This window comes from Polypterus senegalus, chromosome 1 (genome assembly GCF_016835505.1).
Source record: "Polypterus senegalus isolate Bchr_013 chromosome 1, ASM1683550v1, whole genome shotgun sequence".
Taxonomy (NCBI): Eukaryota; Metazoa; Chordata; class Cladistia; order Polypteriformes; family Polypteridae; genus Polypterus; species Polypterus senegalus.
This window is the reverse complement of record NC_053154.1, coordinates 104287508-104309480: the sequence shown is the minus strand read 5'-3', so window position 1 is coordinate 104309480 and position 21973 is coordinate 104287508. Positions and strand designations below refer to the sequence as shown.

Below are 21973 nucleotides of genomic sequence, written 5' to 3'. Positions count from 1 at the left end.
TCAAGATGCCGTTGTCTAGCCTGTAGAGGTCTGTGAGTCGCTCCATGGATATGCCTCCAAGATCATCACTGACCCACCACCAAACCAGTCATGCTAAACGATGTTACAGGCAGCATAACATTCTCCACGGCTTCTCCTGACCCTTTCACGTCTTTCACATATACTCAGGGTGAACCTGCTCTCCTCTGTGAAAAGCACAGGACGCCAGTGGTGGACCTGCCAATTCTGGTATTCTATGGCAAATGCCAATTGAGCTCCCCGGTGCTGTGCAGTGAGCACAGGGCGCAGTAGAGGACATTTGGGCCCTCAGGCAACCCTCATGAAGTCTGTTTCTGATTGTTTGGTCAGAGACATTCACACCAGTGGCCTGCTGGAGGTCATTTTGTAGGGCTCTGGCAGTGCTCATCCTGTTCCTCCTTGCCCAAAGGAGCAGATACTGGTCCTGCTGATGGGTTATGGACCTTCTATGGCTCTCTCCAGCTCTCCTAGAGTAACTGCTTGTCTCCTAGAATCTCCTCCATGCCCTTGAGACTGTGCTGGGAGACACAGCAAACCTTCTGGCAATGACACGTATTGATGTGCCATCCTGGAGAAGTTGGACTACCTGTGCAACCTATGTAGGGTCCAGGTATCGCCTCATGCTACCAGTAGTGACTGACTGTAGCCAAATGCAAAACTAGTGAAGAAACAGTCAGAAAAGATGAGGAGGGAAAAATGTCAGTGGCCTCCACCTGTTAAATCATTCCTGTTTTGGGGTCATCTCATTGTTGCCCCTCTAGTGCATCTGTTGTTAATTTCATTAACACCACAGCAGCTGAAACTGATTAACAACCCCCTCTGCTATTTAACTGACCAGATTAACATCCCACAAGTTTCATTGACTTTATGCTATACTCTGATTAAAAAGTGTTCCTTTAATTCTTTTGAGCAGCATATATATATATATATATATATATAGAGAGAGAGAGAGATACATATATAAATACATTTGCACACTAATATATATATATATATACATATACACACAGTACAGGCCAAAAGTTTGGACACAAGACCTCATTCAGTGTGTTTTCTTTATTTTCATGACCATTTACAGCACTCCATCACTTTTCTTCTTGGTCAAATAGCCCTCACACTGCCTGGAGGTGTGTTTGGGGTCATTGTCCTGTTGAAAAATAAATGATCGTCCAACTAACCTGACTTCTGCACAACACAACTGCTGGTCCCAACCCCATTGATAAAGCAAGAAATTCCACTAAATAACTCTGATAAGGCACACCTGTGAAGTGAAAACCATTTCAGGTGTCTTCCTGTTGAAGCTCATCGAGAGAATGCCAAGAGTGTGCAAAGCAGTAATCAGAGCAAAGGGTGGGTATTTTGAAGAAACTAGAAAATAAAACATGTTTTCAGTTATTTCACCTTTTTTTGTTAAGTACACAACTCCACATGTGTTCATTCATAGTTTTGATGCCTTCAGTCATGAAAATAAAGAAAACACATTGAATGAGGAGGTATGTCCAAACTTTTGGCCTGTATATATATATATATATATATATATATATATATATATATATATATATATATATATATATATATTATACTAGCAACTGGGAGCCCAATCGAATCAGGGTACAAATTCAACGTTTGTGAAATCCATACTTTCTCTGCAAAGAATTGTTTTGTTAAGTCCTTGAAATGATTTTGTTATCATGGCACTGATTTGTGGTTAAAATGGACCTTTTCAGCCACCGCAGGGCACAGGCTGCTCGATTTTTTTCAACCCGTGTTGCATTTGCGGCTGCTCGAGCTTCATCTGTCCTTTGTGCACGGCTGACATGATGTCTGTCAGCGTTAGTAGCATTCTGTAGCGCATGTTCTTCATCTGTCCTTTGTGTTTGATCTGCACGATGTCTGTCAGCGTTAGTAGCATTTGTAGCCGAAGGCGGCTCATCCGTTTGTTGTGCTCGTTGTGTACGTGTGGTCGCATTAGCAAGTTTACGTTCTGCGTCAGTCATGTGACTTTGTTTCCTACGCATCCTTCCCATGGCCGCTACTCTTGTGGCTGCTCGAGGTATTACTGCGAACACCATACATACGGATAGTATCAAATTATATATATATATATATATATATATATATAAAGGCCTGCTACTTGGACTCCATCATTAATTTCTCACCTCTTGTCTAGTTTTATACTTTGTCTTTGACAGCGACTCTCAGCGTACCTCCTTCTCATATTTCCTTTCTCAATCAGATCACCAAAGCAAAACTAACCAATCAAATTGCCCTGAGTGACTGGACACACAGTCAGACCTTAGTGTTTTATTAAATAAGAGAGAAATTATTTCCTGTTCAAGAATTTTTCCAGAGGTTTATCCAATGCCTTCATCTACTCACAATTTTTCAATTTAGTTGCGTCTTGCAGCTCTCTATTGCAGAGCTCATTCTATTCTGCATTTCTGCCAAGATTTCTGCATAAGTAGAATTTTCTACTAGGCTTACTTTTTCTTTACATCAAACTTAATAAAAAATCTTGCTGTTCTACTTCAGGTAATGAGTGTTGCTTCTTGGCCCATCTCAGGGTCAGGTTGTCCTTTACTACACAGTTTGTAATTTTTCAACGGAGTTCTGAAAGGTGTTTGTACAGCGTTATCTGAAAAGAAGAATCGGCATTCAGCCCTCCTGCAGAATAAAAACGGGATACTGTGCCTGTAAGAAAAGTCCAGTCTCCAGTATTCTGGAAGGCTCATATTAAAGTTTACAAATTAAACGGTTTACTTTTTGGTACTTTTTTATTTCCTCCATAGAAGGCTGCTGAGATGAACCTCTCATTCCTTGCATACAAAATGATTTTTAAGTTCTTATCACATGAAGACCAGTGCTGGCATACTTCAAATGGTAAATAAATCTGCTCCACAAGGTGAAGTGTCAGTTTGATTCTGCATTGTTAACTGGATGACTTGCAGTACAAAATCCCACTGAAAATATCAAACACGAGGCTGACTGCTCAGACGCTTACCAGACACCCTCAGTGGTCTAGAAGTTTCTACACTAATCAGGCCAAAGATAAAACACGACTGCAGTCTTTTACTTGACACTGGGTGCTCCTTCTCTCTCATCATCATCATCGGTCACATACTCAAAGCCTGTTAAGAGTCGAGGCCTTCCTTTTTCTTACTCTACATTGATGTTCCACTTCACTTACACAGCAGGTACTTCATACTGGTAACACACTTAAAATGCCATGACGAGAACCCAATTGCCAATTCAGATTCTTTCCTTTTCAAGCTTTAAACGAATTCACTGCACAGTTTGGCCCACAACGGTGTCATTTGTAAATGTACGCTGTGCAAGCACCGACCACTGCATGGACTCCAAAGAGGTTCTGCTGGTGGGCTGACAATGAAGCACATTGCTTTCTTCTTGCTGGTAATCACGTGACTCATAATAGAATTATGCAAGTTCCTCCAAACTGCAAGGCTGAAGCCATAGTCACCAGCATTCAGCCTCTCTGATTATATAAAGTATGAACTTGGATTATTACAGCAGGAATTATCAGATGTCGAGTCTTCATTGGTAGTTCATGCAGGGTATGGACCTCCTAGAAACTCAGTAAAGATCGTCTTCTCTTTCCCAAAAATGAACAAATACACAACAAGCACATTTGGACTGTGGTGTGCAAGTTGATTTATTCACATGCAAATGGATCCTGCTGAAATATTGACATATGGGGGGCTTTGGCAAAAGGCAGTGACTTCTTGCTCCACAGTCAACAAGATAACAAGGACACAAAGTATGCCAGGCATGGACTCCTGTGGCCAGCCTCTTACCAACTGTGATCACACTTCCATATTCTATCATATACAGTAGTTGTGACTTGATGGAAAGACAGTTTATATTTGACATTTCTGTGCCATTTCTTCTTCATGTTTCTGCATACAGTGAATATTAGCTTTTGTACGTGGCGGTTGGCGATGGTCTCCACTTGTCAAATATGAGTTCTAATGATAAACTAGGAAAAACAGCCATTGTGTGTATCCAGTACTTCATGGCTAACACAATGAGCTGCACAAATCCACAGCATGTGGACTAGGGATTGTTGCTGTCACGCACAACAGCTTTCTCACATTATTCCATATATTTCAATGGTGACTTGCTAGGCAGCGTGACACATTTCATGGGGGGAGAGTACGTCACAGACACCTTCCTGTTTCTGTTCTGCTGATGCTCCCAGGGCACCAGTAGCTGCGACTCCATCTCCACCCTTAGGAATGCTTCAGTTAGCTAGGAGGCTGACGCAAGAAAGCTTCACAGCTACAAACACAGCTTAGAGTATATTGGGGGTACTAACAAGTGCATATGGTGTGTGACATACACAAGAACATGTCACCTGTTACAGCAACAGAGGGGCATGTGATGCAACAGCCACAGAGTGCCTATAAAAGGTATTTGGAAGTTTTCACATTTTATTATTATACAACATTGAATCACAGTGAGTTTCATTTTCTTTTTTTAGATGCCAATCAACAGAAAAAGATTCTTGAATGTAAAAATAAAAACAGATCTCTGCAAAGTGACGTAAATTAATTACCAATATTAGCTGTAAAATAATTAATGGCATACGTGATACAAGCAGGATTTAGCAGATGCAGCTTTGGCAGCCTGGAGTTTGAGTGCGCAGGTCTCTCTCGGTCAGCCTTGCACATCTGGACACAGCCATCCCCTCCATTCTTCTTTACATAGCTGCCGAAGCACTGGGGATTGCGGGTGAACAGTATGTGCCAATCCAGCCACAGACTCTCCATTGGATTGAGATCTGGACGCCAACTGTGCCACTCCACGACGCTGACCTTGTCATTTTCAAGCCACTCCTGTGTAGCTTTCGCTTTGTGCTTAGGGGTTGTTGTCTTGCTGGAACACAAACCTTCCCCAAAGACGCAGATGCTCTTGCATCAGGTTTTCCTCCTGAACTTTCCAGCATTTTCCCCTCCACCCTCACAAGCTTTCCAGGACCAGCTGCAGAGGAGCAACCCCACTGCATGAGGGTGCCACCACGGTGGCAGGATGTGCTTTTGCCAATATGCACTGTTTCAGTCTAATGGCCAAAAATCTCAGTTTTGGTCTCATCAGACCAGAGAACTTTCCGGCTGACACTGGGGTCTCCCACGTGTCTTTTGCTGAGATGTTACATGCATTTTCTAACCAGGGCTTACTTTTTGCCACTCTCTCATAGCACTGTTACTGGTGAAGCCCCCGGGCAACACTTGTTGTCTGCACACCATCTCCAATCTCAGTCACTGCACCTTATGACTTCTTCAGAGTTCTCCTTGGTCTTTTTGCAGCCTTCCTCACTATTCTGGCGCCTCATGCATAACGCCGAGCGTAAAACTCACACTATAACATGGCGTGTGGACAAAAGCGGAAATGTGCATACGCACAAAAAAATCCAGATGCATAAATCTGTGCATTCATCAACTTCCACGTTCTTCTGCTACATAAATCCCGGTCAGCGTGAAAAGTAACACACATGCACGCACCTGCTGTCCCACCTTGTCTCCTCCCAGAATTACGCCTCTTTAAATATGCAAATCAATATAAATAGCCCTAAAATGCAGCGTTCTGTGAAAAGACAATAGCAAAAGCACAGGGGGAAATAGAAGAATTTCAGCAAATGCCAAGTGGAGGCAAGGAAAAACTGACTTATTTGTTGGTTTAAACAGTGGTATAAATAACAAAAGGAAGTTGATCGAGTGACATAGCGTGTCGGAGAAAATCGAAAGCTCAAGTTCACAAAGTTGCACAGTGCCCAAAATAAAAAAGAAGTTGTTACATATCAAAGTCGTTGTGAAAAGTCGAGTCGTAGCCCACCCGCTGAGTGTCATATGAAAGCTCTCTGAATAATTAAAATACTGAGATGTATACTTGATATAATGTTCATTATCATAGGAGTTAAAGCATGTTATTAAACATGGGAACACGGTGGCGCAGTGATTGTTCATGTCTCATGCAAGATGCTTGCTGCGTGACCTTCGAGGAAATACTTTATTGTAGCAATACTGTCTCTTTCAAATGTACTAACCTCAAATTCCTGTCCTTCCTTTTCTTTCTGCAAATACCCAATTGCCACACAATCACCTCTGTAATAGACGTTAAGCCATCTGTAAGCTTAGAACGCTGACTCCTCAAAACTTTTAAGGAACACTGAAATATTTTCGTAGTACGTGTTTAATTATTCTATCCATCTATCCTTCAAGTGTCACGCCAGCACCAGCAAGAATACAGCGCGAGGCAGGAACAATCTGTGAATGGAGCGCCAGCGGCTCGCTAGCGCTGCGACACCGTGTCCTCACATTTTTAATTATTAACAATACAGATTATTTAAATGAAGTTAAAGTTTTATCTGTATAATACAATAAACATATTTTGCTGCATTTCATCTTCAAAATGACATTGTCATCATATGTAAATACGCGCTTTATAAAGTGCTGCAGGTTGTGCAATATTATAACTATCGCAAGTTTACAGTGAGGTAATTGTACTTATAAGTACAAACAGTTCTACAAAGAGCACTTGATGGACTGATTGAGTGCGTTTATAGTTCATGGGATGAAACTGTCTCTGAACCGCGAGGACCGTACAGGAAAGACTCTGAAGCGTTTGCCGTATGAGACCAGTTCAATAAACAGCATGGCTGAGGCAGTATGTACTTGATGCTTTATACCAATAATTCTCTTTCCGATCAGCTACTGTACAGCTGTGATTCCCCACTCAGATACAGTGATACAAATACTCCGTGTGGTGCAGTGAGAGTAATATGGAAGAAGACGATCCGCTGTGGCAACCCCTAACAGGAGCAGCTGAAAGAAGAAGAAGAAGGTGGTGCAGTGAGAGTAACAATGCTAAAGCAGTTATGGTATTTGGAATAGTTTGACCATTCTGTGGACCATTATATTGTTACAGGTTAATTACAATCTTAAACTAATAAACAATATGCGGTTAATTTCAGTGTATTTATAAAAGGCATGTCAGCGATGTGGAGGATCTAAAAAAAGAAAAGGAATCCACACAGGAACTGTAGCACTGCTTTGACGCTGGGTGCCGCCAGTTTGCAAAACCAAGTGCAGAACTTGCGTAGGCCAGGGTACGAGCTACCATGGAAATGTGCGTGGCTTTACACCAAGTTTAGGTTTTATACATCGCGATTTGAGCATGGAAACATTCTTACGCAACATTTTTGTGCGTACACACCGTTTATACATGAGGCCCCTGGTCTTCTTGAACAATCACTCAGTTTTCTCGATGACCTGCTGTAGGCAGGTTTTCAGTGGGGCCTTATTTTTGCCATTTCTTAATGACTAACATTTAGTAACTTGGATATTTTCTTGTATTCATCTACTGACCTTTTTACTGAGCTGCCTCAAGTGTCTCTATTGTGTAGATTAGGCCACAATACTGACAAATACAGGGTGAGCCAAAAAGAAGTACCACATTTCAGAGGTTTATTCTACAAAAACACTACACAATAAAATAAATTTCATTACGATGCAAGACAGCGTATACAAAATAGATTTTTTTCACTGTGTTTTAAAAATGATGTCTTCAAGGTGTTGGCCATCATTAGCGATACACTCTTCAAGACGATTTCTGAACGTTCGCTTGACTCGTTCAGCCATTTCAAGGGGAATAGCGGTAATTTCATGGTGAATAGTGTCCTTGAGGGGTTCAAGGTTTTGAGGTCAGTGTGTGTACCTTCGACCTGAGATATCCCCACAAGAAGAAAATGCACAGAGTGCGATCAGGAGAATGTGAAGGCCACCCAACATCGCCATGCAAGGAGATGAGCTTCCCAGGAAACATCTGCCACAAAACATTCATGGATCTCCACACCATATGAGCTGTTGCTCCATCCTGTTGAAACCAGGCATCCATCACATCCATTTCTTCCAGTTGGGGACGCAAAAAGTTCTGCAACGACACACCAAACTGTAATCCGCTCATTGTGCAGGGGTCTCTGATGAAGTTCACGACGGTTGGTTTCAGCCCAATAGTAAAGGTTTTACTTATTTACGAAACCATTCAAATGGAAATATGCCTCATGACGATGGTATCTCGATGAATGGTTTGCAGAATGTTCGCGCACAACTCTCTGCAGCTCTCCCATTCTTTCAGTTTGTTCCTGCACTACCATAATTTTGTATTGATGGAAATTAAGGTGCTCATGCAAAATCCTACTCAAAGATGTGTTGGAAATGACTAAGGCAGAAGCATGTTTGCGTGGTGAACGTCTAGAAGACTGCAAAATCAATGCCTTTACAGCTTGGATGTTTTCAGGTATTTGTACAGTCCAAGGATAGCCTGGAGATTTTCTGTTCAATGTTGTACCCGTCTGTCTAAATTTAGCCACCCACTGAAGAACTGTATTCCGATTTGGGACTTCATTGTTAGGAGGAATGCTGAATTGCATTCAGAAGGGGTGTTGCATAGTAATGAAGGATTTGTTGTTTTTGGAGAATACTTTGACAGTGAAAGCACAGTGCGCACCGGACCAAGGCATGTTGCCAACTGAAAACTACAAGGGATCGCCTATTAAAGGACCCCCACCCCAGCCCACTCGACTGCCTCTCTCCCTCATGCACTGACCTTGAAAAATGTGGTACTTTATTTTGGCTCACCCTGGCACATTGTTTAGTTATCAATATTTATTAACATTATACTGACTTACAGGCTTTGTCCTGTGATGAGAGTGTGCTTTATGCAAATGAAGTTAGCAGGAGAAGTCATTGACTGGCCACATGAACACCACCACTAACCAACAGGGATGATGGATAAGTGAAGATGAAGCGGTGTCATTGACAGGAAAAAAAAAGAGACGTGATCACACTGTAAAATGGAAAGGGAAAGTTCAGCGGAGCTCAAGGAAGACACACAGCTCAATGGTTGGCTACCCGCAACTCTAAGAAGTGTACCAGCTCTCATCTTAGTTATCCATTCTGCTCTGTTGACCACCGGACGCTGCACTGCACTCTCGCACAAACGTCCAGCGGGATTTTAGGTTGTGTGTGAGTTGACCTGTGGAGTTTCAGGGCCCATGGGTGCATTACCAAGGAGTGAAAGACGCTGTAACAGCTATGTGACTTGTTCAAAATGCTGTGCAGCATCGGAGGGGAGTGAGCAATGTGAAAAGGGAACATAGTGCAGCCTAGTGGGAATATCACGGATTACCTGTTTCTAATTAAAATAAACACTTTCCTGTAAAATTGTGTTTTGCAATGACCATCAACAAAAGCCAAGTCACTAGGAAAACTGACACTGGCAGACATTAATCTAATGCAGGGATATTTTCCTTCTGTGCAATTGCAATGCCTAGTTCAACAACAGTCAGCTCCAGTGACCTAACAATATTCATATTACTTATTATTTGACGGATGTCTTTGACTAAAGTGACTTAAAACCTTTGACACACAATTGGTTACATTTCTCGTGTTTCTCCAATTGAAGCACAGGCAGGGGAAGTGACTTGCTTGTGGTCACACAGTGTCAGTAGCAGAAACATTAGGGTTTAAAGTCCAAGGTACAACGCGTTAACCACTAAACCACACTTCCCGACAATAACATTAACACTTTGTATAAAAATGCGACAAATATTGTGTACAGAAGAGACCTTAGTGAGTTACGTAGTATTTGTGATGCATCTGATTAGCCAAAGGCACCATCAAGGAGGCCTATGGTCCTACAAAATTCACCGGGTGAAGTTGAGTAACACAACTACTGTTGCATAATAATAAAATGTGAAATCTCCCAAGGGGATGAATATGTTTTCTAGACACTATAGCTGCATCACTAATATCCAGTAGGATCTTGTGACAGTGCAGGTCGGCTTTACTTTCCCAGTTGCTGCAGGGAACCTCTTGAACCTGCTACTGCCAATAATGTACCCAACAGGGATGAGGATGCTCATACAGAGCACAAGGTAGGTGCATAAAACTGCTTTTATTAAAACCATTCAAAACAAATTAATGTCCAAAAGTGCAGTGCAAAAGTGAAGTGAATTGGTGGAAGTTAAAATCAATCAAATAAATAATCCTTTAAAGGAAAGGTTAAAACATGGCAAGAAACTGTCTTTAACAACATGAGCCGGGTGCACTCCTTTAAAAACTAACGTCTCCTTAGCCTAACTCAAAACGGGTCCTTGCAGCCAAAGAGACACGTAACTGGCAGTTAAGCCAACCATCAGCGCTGCTCCTAGGCCTGCTACCAATCTGTGGCCCGGGCAGGGCACTAGGCCAAACCTCCGACTCCCACTGCCAGGCTCGTGTCCCTGCAGTACATGGCTCCCCAGCAGGATGCCTCGCTGAGCCTTCAATACCCGTCCGGTCTTACATGGAGTCGCTCCAACCAAGAAGTGCCTCAGTCACTGCAGCTCCTCAATCACTCCAGTGAAGTGGCTGCCTTCACTCTCGAAACGTCACCACACGCTCTCCTCAGGGACTTCCTCCTGGCTGCCTGCCTTCTCTCTCTCTCGTTTACTCACTCACACCCACTCTCTCGGTCTCCCGCTTTCTTTTCTTAACCTTGCTCCTTCCTTTCTTTTTTTTGTTCTTATTTCCTTTTTCTGTGACTCCTCCCTTTTCCCATGGGCACAGCATCCCAATCATGCATCGCAGGAAGCCAATGAAGCAATTGAGACAAACTACACCCTCACGTGAAGATGCTTTTCACCCCAATTACTCCACCAACCCCACCACAGCTGTGTGAGCACACACACCCATAGAGATCGAGCCGGCCAATTATTTACTTATTTATTTCAAAACTGGCCACCTTTTTCTGAGACGCGACCTGCTAAACCACAGAACTAAAAAAAATTATTCTATAGTGTTTAGGTGTCTATAGGGGTAGCTAAGCAAGGACTTCTACCATTCAGGTAAATAATCCATTGCTACTTCAGGTTCACGTACCTGCTCTCAAGTCTCTACAGTCCAGTATGTGGCTGTGGGTTGCAAATGCTATTATGTAATGAGCTAAGCCTTGGAATCAAAGCTCTCCTTTAATATACACTAGCCAAATAAAACAAAAACGCACAGCTAAGAAGACAGGTCCCATTGGACATGCACAGGAATGTGGATCTCCAGTTTACACATTAATTCCTTACTATGCCAAACTGCTGAAAACTTCTGATTGGGCAGAGTAAACGCTCGAACTATAATGGTAAAAAAAAAATAATAAACACTTATTTGATAGGATTAAATGTTTCATTGCAAGAAGAATTTTTGTATTCTTGTCAATCAAGATATGAAAAGCACAAAATGATACTTCTGGAAAGTTACTGTACCTGCACGGCTCTCTCCAGCACCTCCATTTCACCTCCAGAAGGACAGGAATGAAGCTTCTGCAGCTCTTTCACTGCAGGACACAGAGCGTCCAGCTACAACACAAGAAATTAGGGTTGACATGCTGCCATGGGTCTGTCCCTCCAGGAAGTATATCATAATATGAACAAGAGATTGGGGGGTTACCAGAAAAACTGCTAACAATTTAAGCAAAGCTCTAAAGAGGCCAAATTCTGGAATGTCTAACAACAGATTTTCTCCCCTGTTGTCCAGTCCAAACCTGAACAATTGACAAAAGAGACAAAAAAACTAAACTGCTCTTTCTCTAAAGCTGTATAAAATGTCCAGAACAGAGAGTAGGACAATCAGAAATGCCTCCATTCTCATTTCATTCAGATCAGACAATAAGCTTGACAGCATTTGTATTGGGCAGGTCATTAATCCAGCATTACCATGGTTCTGTCTCCTGGCTCAGCTCCTCCATACCTAGAAGCACAAAGATTACTGATTCAATACACAACTCTGGAGCAGAAGGTGGAAAATCAAAACATTTACACTGACACACCACATGATGAAAAGCAAAAAACACCCACAGAAAACTACTCATTTTAGAAGGGTAAAGCCCATGTAGGCACAGTTATTCTGTCGTGCCCTCATATAAAATCATCTTTTCCCATGTGATTTATTAGACTGTGTTGTCTTACTGATATTCTGAGATTTGCACCACTTCCACACACTGACTATTGTTTAGACTGTTATGTGTTGGTTACTATGATAGGCGATTTACAGAACTATAACTGAACAATGTAAACTGGGTTTCAGAAGCACTTCATATGGTTGTTCCTACTTACTCTGGATCACTGAAAGATGGGAACAATGTGCCTGAAATATCAGTGCCTTCAAAGGCATGGACAACCTTGGTTCCTGCCTCGCACATAAAGCTGTCAGGATAGGCCCTGACTCCTTTCAACCCTAAACCAGCTAAGCTGTTCTACAAAATGGAAGGGTCTTTTACCTTGTATTACATTTTGTCATCTCTAATGTTAAACATCACCCATGTTCAATACAGACTCTCTGTTTGCTATAGAAGCAGGGTGCTGGAGTCTTCAGGCAAGACTAGCCACTGAAAATTGCTGAGCTGAAAGGTTTGTCTGGGGAAGGGGAATTCAAAAAGTAGAAGTCTGGTGCTTTCTGAACTGCAAAGAGTCTTGGGCAATTCCCAGGGAAGAGTGAAACATTTGTTTAGGACTGAAACTGCACTTTATATAGCTGTATTAGAGCATTGCAGTGAGGTACTTACAGTAACTGAGCTTTCAAAATCAACTGAAAGACCCCCGTGACCCTGTAGTTAGGATATAGCGGGTTGGATAAAGGATGGATGGATGGATGAAAGCAATATTGAAGAGATGTCTGACATATCAGATCACAATGTTATCTAAGTTATAACTGAATGTGTGCAAGAATGTCATACTAAAACCCATGCCATTGCTTCACGCCATTCCTTTCTCTACAGTTCTTTTCATAACAGGCATGGCTCTTTAAGAAAATGGCATTCATGTTATGGTCAGGGCCCTCAGCCAAGCCAGTACCAAACATAATGAAGTTCACTCCTAGAAAAGTAACAGAAATTGAACCTGAATCCTTCTGATCCTTTCTTAACATTCTGACTCTTCCCCACACCATCAAATACTGTAGAACTTCTTCATTATATTGTCTGATTCTTCTTTCTAGGCTCAAGTGTCTTCTCCTATTACTAACCATATGGCCAGTGTTGACATTGACATTCCTGTTGACATTTCCCAACATACCACTCACACAGAACACTTTGGGTGCAATAAAAGATCCTGCATGATATAGGACGTTATCTTCAAAAACATGGCTACATCTGCTCCCTCTGACCATTTTAAGATGGTCTAGTATACAGTGTTCAGCTTTAGCATTATACTCTTTATTAGCAATTCTGTCTGTGTCTCATTAAATCAGTCATGCACACAGTACCGTTCAACTACGATTTGTGGTCATGGTGCTACAGTGTTTGCATGTGCACAGTAACTCGTAATGCGCAGTCATCAATGTGTACAGTAGTTGTCCATATTCCAAAAGATCAAGCACAACAGGTTTTCCTGGAAATGTCTTATAGTTCTCCAAATGTTTTACTGTGGGAAAAAGCACAGACCTGGCAACTTGTCAAACAGGCCGGCAAGTACTGTCACATGTATGTGACGATGAAACTGTTAAAGAATCATTACAAGAAGAAAGAACTGGCAAATAAATAAACATAAAAAGATACTTATGCTGACCTGCCAGAGTAAGAAGGGGCAGGAAATGGAAAGAAACAGGGAGCAGATCTAGAACGATGTGTATGTTAAGAGGAGAGTATAGGTTTCTGTAACATAGAGGAGGATCATCCTAATCATCATGCTCCCATGACGGGAATGGTAAAATTGGAAGGAAACTTCAAGAGGATTACCTGACCTGAAAATTATTGTGCCATGGATGTATCTAATCCTTAGGATGTAATTCATTAACAAGTGTTCAAGGATGTAGGGATCTGCAGGGCAGGCCACATAACTTTCTTTCATTTCTGATCCAAGGATTACATAGAAGGTGCTTCCATGGATGAGTATAAAGCCACTCCAAAGTGAAGCTGAGCATGTAGTGCAGAGGTGAGATAGTGGCAAGGATTTCATTTAGCAGAGATATGGTGAGCTAATGATTTAGACAAACAGAAAAAAAAGAGTGTTTTGGGGGAAGAGAGACTACTATGAGTGCTTTGCATTTTCATTTTGGGCTGTAGACGGTGGACAAGTCCTCCCACTTAGTAGACAGGGTTCAAAGACTTTTATAAAGGTTTATTTCATAGCCTTTCTGTCAATGTGCTGTTTCTGTAGAGTTCTGTCTTATACCTAAACTCAGTTATTCAAATAATTAAGCATTCTACTGTGATTAAACAGTTTTATTTTTTGGCACCTTTTTCTAGAAAAGGGTAGTACATAAAAATGCCCTGTTACAACTGCTGTAGTTAGCGAGGTGAAAATGGCATGTCTGAAAGGGTAACCTACTTAATTTGAACCTAGGGCATCTTTTATAAATTGAAGACATGGGTAGGTAAAATCTCTCAAAAAATATCTGGAATAAAAAGAGGTACAAGAACTGAGTGATAAGATAAGCACTTGTTATGGCAAAAAAATGGAGAACTTACCAGTTCTACCAGACAAAAGGATGGTTTGACTGTTGTGCATATTATTCTTATCAGTGGGGTTTGCGTTCTGGGGGCAATGTGGGCAGAACAGGTAATATTTAAGACAAGCTTGTGTCCTGCATCTGCTGACCAGCCACCCCACCAAGTACATGCTGCTCAAAGCAGAGTGCAGCTCAAGCAGGCAAGACTTTCTTCCAGTATGTTCTGGCTCAGTACTTTCTCCAACCATTTTGTCCTTTCTTAGTAATTTAATTCATAATAAACATTTTAATTTTGATAAAGATCTTACTTTTATATTTTTGCAAAGTTGGCACATGGGGTATCACCTATAACTATATTTCTATGTGGATGGATGGATGGATGGATGGATGAATGAATGAATGGATGGATGGATGGATGGATGGATGGATAGATAGATCTCTTTCTCTCATAAATATGTACAAAAATACACAATATATATAATTCTGTTATTTGACTTAGTAATTAGCAATTGTGATTCATGCTCAAGTTGCAGAATGTTTCAAAATTATTTTTCTCATTCATCCTTTTCATCTTTTCCCACTTCTATGTGCAGTTAATATGCCTAATCAACCTTGTCAATACCTCCTCCTTAGTCAGGCCCTTTTCCTTCTGATCTTCCTTCACTTTATTCATCCATCTCCGCTTTGGCCTTCCTCACTTTCTCTTCCCCTGCACTTCCATTTCCATCATTCTTTTGCCCACATATTCATTGTCTCAAGTACAAGACACGATACAGCATTCTAAATATCTAAGTCTAACCACTAAATTACCAAAACAGATTTTGGTTGCAAATCATGAAAAAGTATGCAGACAACAATGTCCTTTATATATTCCTTTACAGTAAAACAAACAGGATGTTTCTAAACAGATGAATGACCAAGCTAGCAAACTGAAGGAAGAAACTGGCTTATGAACAAGACCCAGTAGCCATGTGGGGTTCCTGGTATTAGCATTTTGAATCTCAGTTCTACTAAAGATTGAAAATCTGTAATGAACAGAAGAAAACACTGCATACTGACCCAAACCAAAAAAATGTTCACTTCAGTTTCTGCCTTTGATGACATAACGACTAACTAGTCCTGTTTTATTTTTCTGACACACAAGTTGCTCCTGTAATTTCTTAACAGTATACAAAGTTTGTATTGCCTTCTGGTCTTGTTCTTGTTGGGTATGATCACAAGTCGGGGAGCATGCACTGGTATACCCACTACATAACGAAACAACTCGGTTTGCAACCCCCCAGGCAGACTTACGGTCCAGTCCCACCCTCCGGAAATGACCCTCTATCTGCTGCAGCCAGGTGTTACGTGGGCGACCCCTTGGCCTGGTCCAGCCACTCAAGTTCCCAGTCTAATAAATAAAACAGCCCTTACCTCTTTATGGCCTCAGTCCCAGCATGCACTGCATCTGCCCAGGAAACCAGAGTAGATGACGACCGAAGAAGCTGTGCTGCAGCTGTCAGGAATAAACTGTATAGCTTTGTGCAAGAAAGAATAAAATAAGTGATACTGTTATGTATTTACTTTGAGATACATTTTGAAATCTGGGGGAGATAACAGTGCTGACAATTCCTCTGGTTTGAGAAGATATTGTACTGAACTGCTTGTGGACCATTGCTACTTAACTAAAATTCAGGTCAAATCACCTCATAAATCTTCCCTCGGACTTTATAATAGCAATAACAATAAAACCAAGTACTATACGCAGAGAATAGAGATCTGCCATCATTGTATTGTACTGTATAATAAGTACATGTACCTACTGATCAAGGCTATGCACACTTGTGTTGCTGTGTGTGTGCGACAGTCACTGGTCAAATACAAATCCAGGGGTTTCTTCTCTCATTATCAGCAACTACATTTACCTTTATTCACTTATCCAAAGTGACTTACAAAGTAGGTCAACAGAATCAAGTAAACATCACTCTTGGGACAAGAGCCACAGACAAGGTTCCAGAACTGATCTTCACAATGCAAACAGAATGCCAGTCTAGTTAATTGTTTCGTAGTTACAAGAACCTACCAAAGCCATTATCAATTAGACATTCAGAGAACAAGGGAAGCTTCAAAATCTTCTTAAACACAGTGATGTAGTCCGCAGTTCAGATGGAGATGGGCAGCTCATTCTGCCAGCTCAGAGCTACACACAAAAACAGTCAGGATTGAGATTTGTTGAGGGGGCATCACCAGATGACGTTCACTAACAGTCCTGACTGGGCAAGATTAATTCATTCCTATTTTTTTCTCATAACAGTTTATATGCTTATGACTTCTTTGCCTGCAAATGTGTCAAAGAATTGTTATGTATCTAAGCTGTGTGCACTGTCAGATGAAGTACTTTCTATCAGTGGCAGGATTTGTTTTTGAATTTTTGAGGTCTTCTGAAAAGTCAAAACTTCTAGAAATGATATGGTAGGTCAGTCCCACTTGTAAGGATTAAAAGGAGATTTTAGAAGAAGGCCCTTAGCCAATCAAGATAGTTTAAGCATTGTATGACGTGCCACCATGTCTTTAAAACCCTAACCCTAATCTGTTCACATTTTAGGAACAGCAAATATGAGATTTACTAACATCATTTTGTATGGGTATGGTGGCTGAGGAGCCTCAGTTTAATTTGTGCTAAATGTTCAGCTGAATGAGGTGTGGTTGATTCCTTTGTGTTTCTAGTTGTGGCCAAAAGTTTTGAGAATGGCACAAGTATAGGTTTTCACAAAGTTTGCTGCTTCAGTGTTTTTAGATATTTTTGTCAGATGTTTCTATGGTATACTGAAGTATAATTACAAACATTTTTTATGTGGGAATTAGCAGGGCCATGCAGTACAACAGTGCCACCTGAAGGCTAACTGAAGGCATTTACTTAACAACATCTATACATCCTCCATGAGGATAAAATATTTTATTCATTTTACTTGAATGGGGTGTCTTAATGTCCAGTCTTTTGCCGGTGTTTGTGTGGGTTTCTTCAAAACAGTCTAATTATGTGATATTAATTCATCCATCCATCCATCTATCCATTTTCCAATCCGCTGAATCCGAACACAGGGTCATGGGGGTCTGCTGGAGCCAATCCCAGCCAACACAGGGCACAAGGCAGGAACCAATCCCAGGCAGGGTGCCAACCCACCGCATGTGATATTAATTTAAGTGTCTAATTTCAATTTCCTCTGTCTTAAATGTAATTATATTTGCATGTGTTCCTTTAATGGACTTGGATTTTTCCAGAAAACAATCTTATTTTGCTTCTGTGTCACTGGAGGACTATGCTTCCTATGATGGTGAATGAGAAGAAGTAGCTGTGACACCAGAAAGGACTTTATGAAATGAGCTTCACATCCTGCACAAGGCATGAAAAATATTCCCTCTGCTAGAATGTCATTAACTGATTCAAAATGTTAATTTAGGATTAACAGGCTGGCAAAGCAAAACTCACATCTTTAAAGTTAAAAGTCAATATGACACCAAACTACACAACACGATCAAACACTTACCGCCCCTGAGGAGCCACCCATGTGTTCTTGAACCACTTTTGCAAGAGCAGACAGGAGCTGAGTATAGCTGGCAGGTATGATTTGAGTTTGTAGCCAGTCTTGGATCGCTAGAAACATAAGACGACAAGAATCTCAACATGAAATCCTATCCCAGAGACACTCAGTCATTTTCACCTACTAAAGCTAAGACATAGTAACTTAAGTCATCATTCACCCAAGGCAGCCCTTGAATGTGTGCTTCCACAATCCCCATCTCCTGCAGCGCGATCAAGTGCATTGAGCTCCTCGTGTAGAGCAAGGAGAGATGAGCAAACATTCTGCAAGACATGTCTAACCAGAACCGCTTCAGAAGCTGCAGGTAAAAAGATACATTGTGCTAAGAGTAAGACAGAAACTAATATTTTAAGTTCATTGTAAAGATCATTGTATTGTACAGTATATTCTACATACAGTACAATAATCTGTAGGGAGAATTAAAAAAAAAATGCAATTATTTAAAAAAAATTAATCTGAAAAACAGGCACCAAGGCTCAACTACTTAAACCCAAATGTAATGTAAGACCAGAATCAGGAATGCAAACAATTTGTCTTTAGGCAGGTGAAGCATCATTCCACACCCACCTTCATTCTCAAAGGTTTTAACCACTGTCGTTTCTTCCACTGAAGGCTGGATAAGGCGTGTTTGCCCTGTAAGCACAGTTCGACCTGTGGCTGGCCATGCTGGGGCCCGAGTTTCAGAGTCTGCCAAGTAAAATCAAAAGAAAACCAGAGTGTTATTAATAGTATGAGGAGCTCCATGTTCTACATTGTACGTAATAGCATAATTTTCAATTTTTGAGATGTTTGACATAATAGAGTTTCCCTTTTGACATAATGACAACAAATTAAACTTTTTATGTTAACAGAAGTAGCACTGAAGAATTTTCTGTTGACATAATACTGTATTACCATTGTCCTGGCAATGTGCAGAACCGTATAAGTAAATGTTGTTATTATGGGTGCTGCCATTGTGTAAGGCAAACTTGCCAAGATGTTGCAAGGCAGATTGGCTAGGAGTATTCAATGCGTGAAGTCATTACCATGATAGTATGAAAGTAAACCCATCAGCAAACCTCCACTGGATTCTGTTATACTTATTGTTTGCATGCCCCATTTTCTGAGTGTGTCTGACATAGGACATCTCAGACTGAATATAAATCAAGGGACCTTATCTTCAGATTCCATAATGTACTTACAATACTGCATCTGGAGTACTGTGTTCAGGTCCAATATCCACATAACAAAATATAAATAGTGAGTCTGGAGGCTATTCAGAGAAAAGCCATCAAGTGTGTCCATGCACTGAAGGGTATTTCCTACTCTGACAGACTAAGGGAATCAAATCTCCTAAATCTCAAGCAGAGACGTCTATGAGGGGACCATTCTAAAATCTACAAAGTTCTTAAAGGCACCTGTATAGCACACAGAGCAGAGTTTATGATCCATGTACTTGTGAGCTCCAACAGAAATCAAGGGGAAGTGCATATAAGACAGATTTCAGGAAGCACATTACTACACAAAGAGGCATGGGAATCTGGAATGAAAGAGTTATTTTATTAGGTAGTATCATCAACAACCTTTAAAAAATATCTGGATTACTTATTGGGATTATTTGATTGACCCAAATAGATTTATGGTCATATGGTGTTTTCTAATTTGTCAGATATCTTATGTTCATATTTGACACTACTGTTGGAGATAAACCAGTCCTATAGTTCTAGAACTGGGCAATAATTGAAATATATACATTACATACCCACATTAATTAAAAGATAATTGTCTGGTTGCTATGTCCCTGTCATTCCAATAAATGGCGTAATTACATAAGTGTTTGTAGTAATAAAATGCATTGGCATTTGTCATTCCAATAGATAGTGCTTCACAAACATTTGTAGTAATGCATCCTATTTCTATGAATATTTGTGACACACCATCTGTTGGAATGACAAGCACAATGCATCTTATTACTACATGCATTACAAAAACTGCACTGCAAACATTAATGCTGGGGTCTGTTGATTACTTGGATTAAACTCTTCTTAGACATGCAGCACAGTCAGCTACCTCTACAATAATACAAAAAATGAGAAAGGAGACACCAGTGGTGTCCTCTCTTTGTATTGGATACAGACTTCATTTTTTCTTTTACTCTCTTCAGCATTGATTTGTTGTTCTCTGATTAATGTTAATAGGTTATGATTCTTCATTGAAAATGTACACACTGGCCTTTTTCTCTGATGTTGCACCCTTCAGTGTGTTATGCATTGCACACTAGCAGCTTTGTTACATGTTAGAAAAAATAAGCTAGCGGTATAGTTACATGACAACAGTTATTAATTAAACGTAACTGGAAAGCTTAATTATAGCCACCTAGGTCTAATGGTCCCACTTGGAGTGAAAGAGAATAATGCACAGTATGTTTGGCTTTTTTTTTCCTACTCTCGCCAATACTGTATATGCATATCATCAGAAAAAGGTTTTCATTGTGAGCTTAACTCAACCATGGATCAATATAAAAGGTGATTGAAATGTCCCTCCTAAAATTGTCAATTTGAAAAGGTTCCTTTTATATATTCATGACAAAACAGGGTTTATTAATTTTTTATAATGCAGAAGTTTTTTGTTACATCAATTGAATCTAATAATCAAATGCAAATGTACCCGTTTTACCAGTGCGATTTAAAGATAACATGGTTGTATAATATAAATACTGACTAAAACTGAATTATTAATACTGATGAAAGCTGCTATACTCTGAATGTGTTAAGTAACCAAGGTTTAATGCAGACAAATCTAAACTTCCTAATTAAGGAAAATTGCCTTTTCAAAATGTTGCATGTATGCAATAAACTTGTTTAAAAACTTAAGCATCATACAATATAATGATAGCAAACAGTCTCTCGACATCATCCCAGGTCCAATATAAACCCGGGAGCAGACATATAACAATGTAAAGGTACTGTAAAAACAGAACTCACCAAAGAGTCTAAGGAGCTCATCATCTGACACCATCAGTGTGAGGGAGACCCCCGACATCTCTAGCGCGGTCATAAAGGTACCAGAAACCACCCGTGCAACCACGACGTGCCGGCTCTCTGTCACATCAGGGAGAACATGATCAGTCACCGCTTCCTGCATACACAATATACTAAACAAAAATGATCTGAATTGCAAGGACAGTTAATATCAGTTTTTAAACTTACCAAAAGAAAAGTTATAGCCAGCAATTTCTAATTGTGATTTAACTTAAAAAGCCAAGAAATGAAAGGTGTATTATTTAAAGGATACCTTTTATTTTTCAAGTTGTAGATATTTCTTCACAGACAGGGTATACAGTATATGCTTTTGTCATGCAAAATGAAGTTAAGCATTTTCTTTAAATTTTAATAATTATCTTGCATGCACTAGCACTTTATAATGGAGGCAATGGGGCACAGGGCACCACTGGAAAATAAAAGCCTAAAAACTTATTGAATGCATACAGTTTGAAGCAGCAAAAGTTTCAATATAAGAAAACATGCCTTCTGTGTTTCTGATACATGATTGTGACAACAAATAGCAACTGGAAATGATAATTTTATTGCATTTACCTAGTACTATTTTTCTTGAGTTAAGGATGCATTTTCTATGTGCTTGTGTGATAAGAGAAGTTCTCACATAAATATGGAAGTAAATCAACACAAGACGACAAGCACATAGGGAATGTGCACAGATGATCGTTTTTTAAAATGGCTGAATCTTATAATATTGCTTTTATTTTGTTTGAAAATGACACATATAAGCTATTTTACAATGTGTTTTGTGGGTCCCCAGAAGGAAGGACAGGCATCCTGGCCAGGATAATGGAAGGTTTCATATGTGGCCAAGAGGCCATAATGGAAGGACCGGTGGAATGGG

At 40.4% G+C, this 21973-nt stretch overlaps 1 protein-coding gene across 4 annotated transcripts in view; it reads right to left on the bottom strand.

Moving 5' to 3' along the window:
* The window catches only part of tkfc (triokinase/FMN cyclase), a 56075-nt gene that overhangs the window by 2245 nt on the left and 31857 nt on the right, over positions 1-21973 (bottom strand). For all 4 annotated transcript variants that reach the window (XM_039755167.1, XM_039755177.1, XM_039755145.1 and 1 more), the window contains 7 exons: positions 21055-21171; positions 18659-18778; positions 18252-18389; positions 18038-18144; positions 15924-16027; positions 11780-11813; positions 11330-11422 (listed from right to left, as the gene is read on the bottom strand). In XM_039755167.1, the coding sequence (XP_039611101.1) occupies positions 11330-11422; positions 11780-11813; positions 15924-16027; positions 18038-18144; positions 18252-18389; positions 18659-18778; positions 21055-21171 (713 nt within the window). The remainder of the gene's footprint in view (positions 1-11329; positions 11423-11779; positions 11814-15923; positions 16028-18037; positions 18145-18251; positions 18390-18658; positions 18779-21054; positions 21172-21973) is intronic.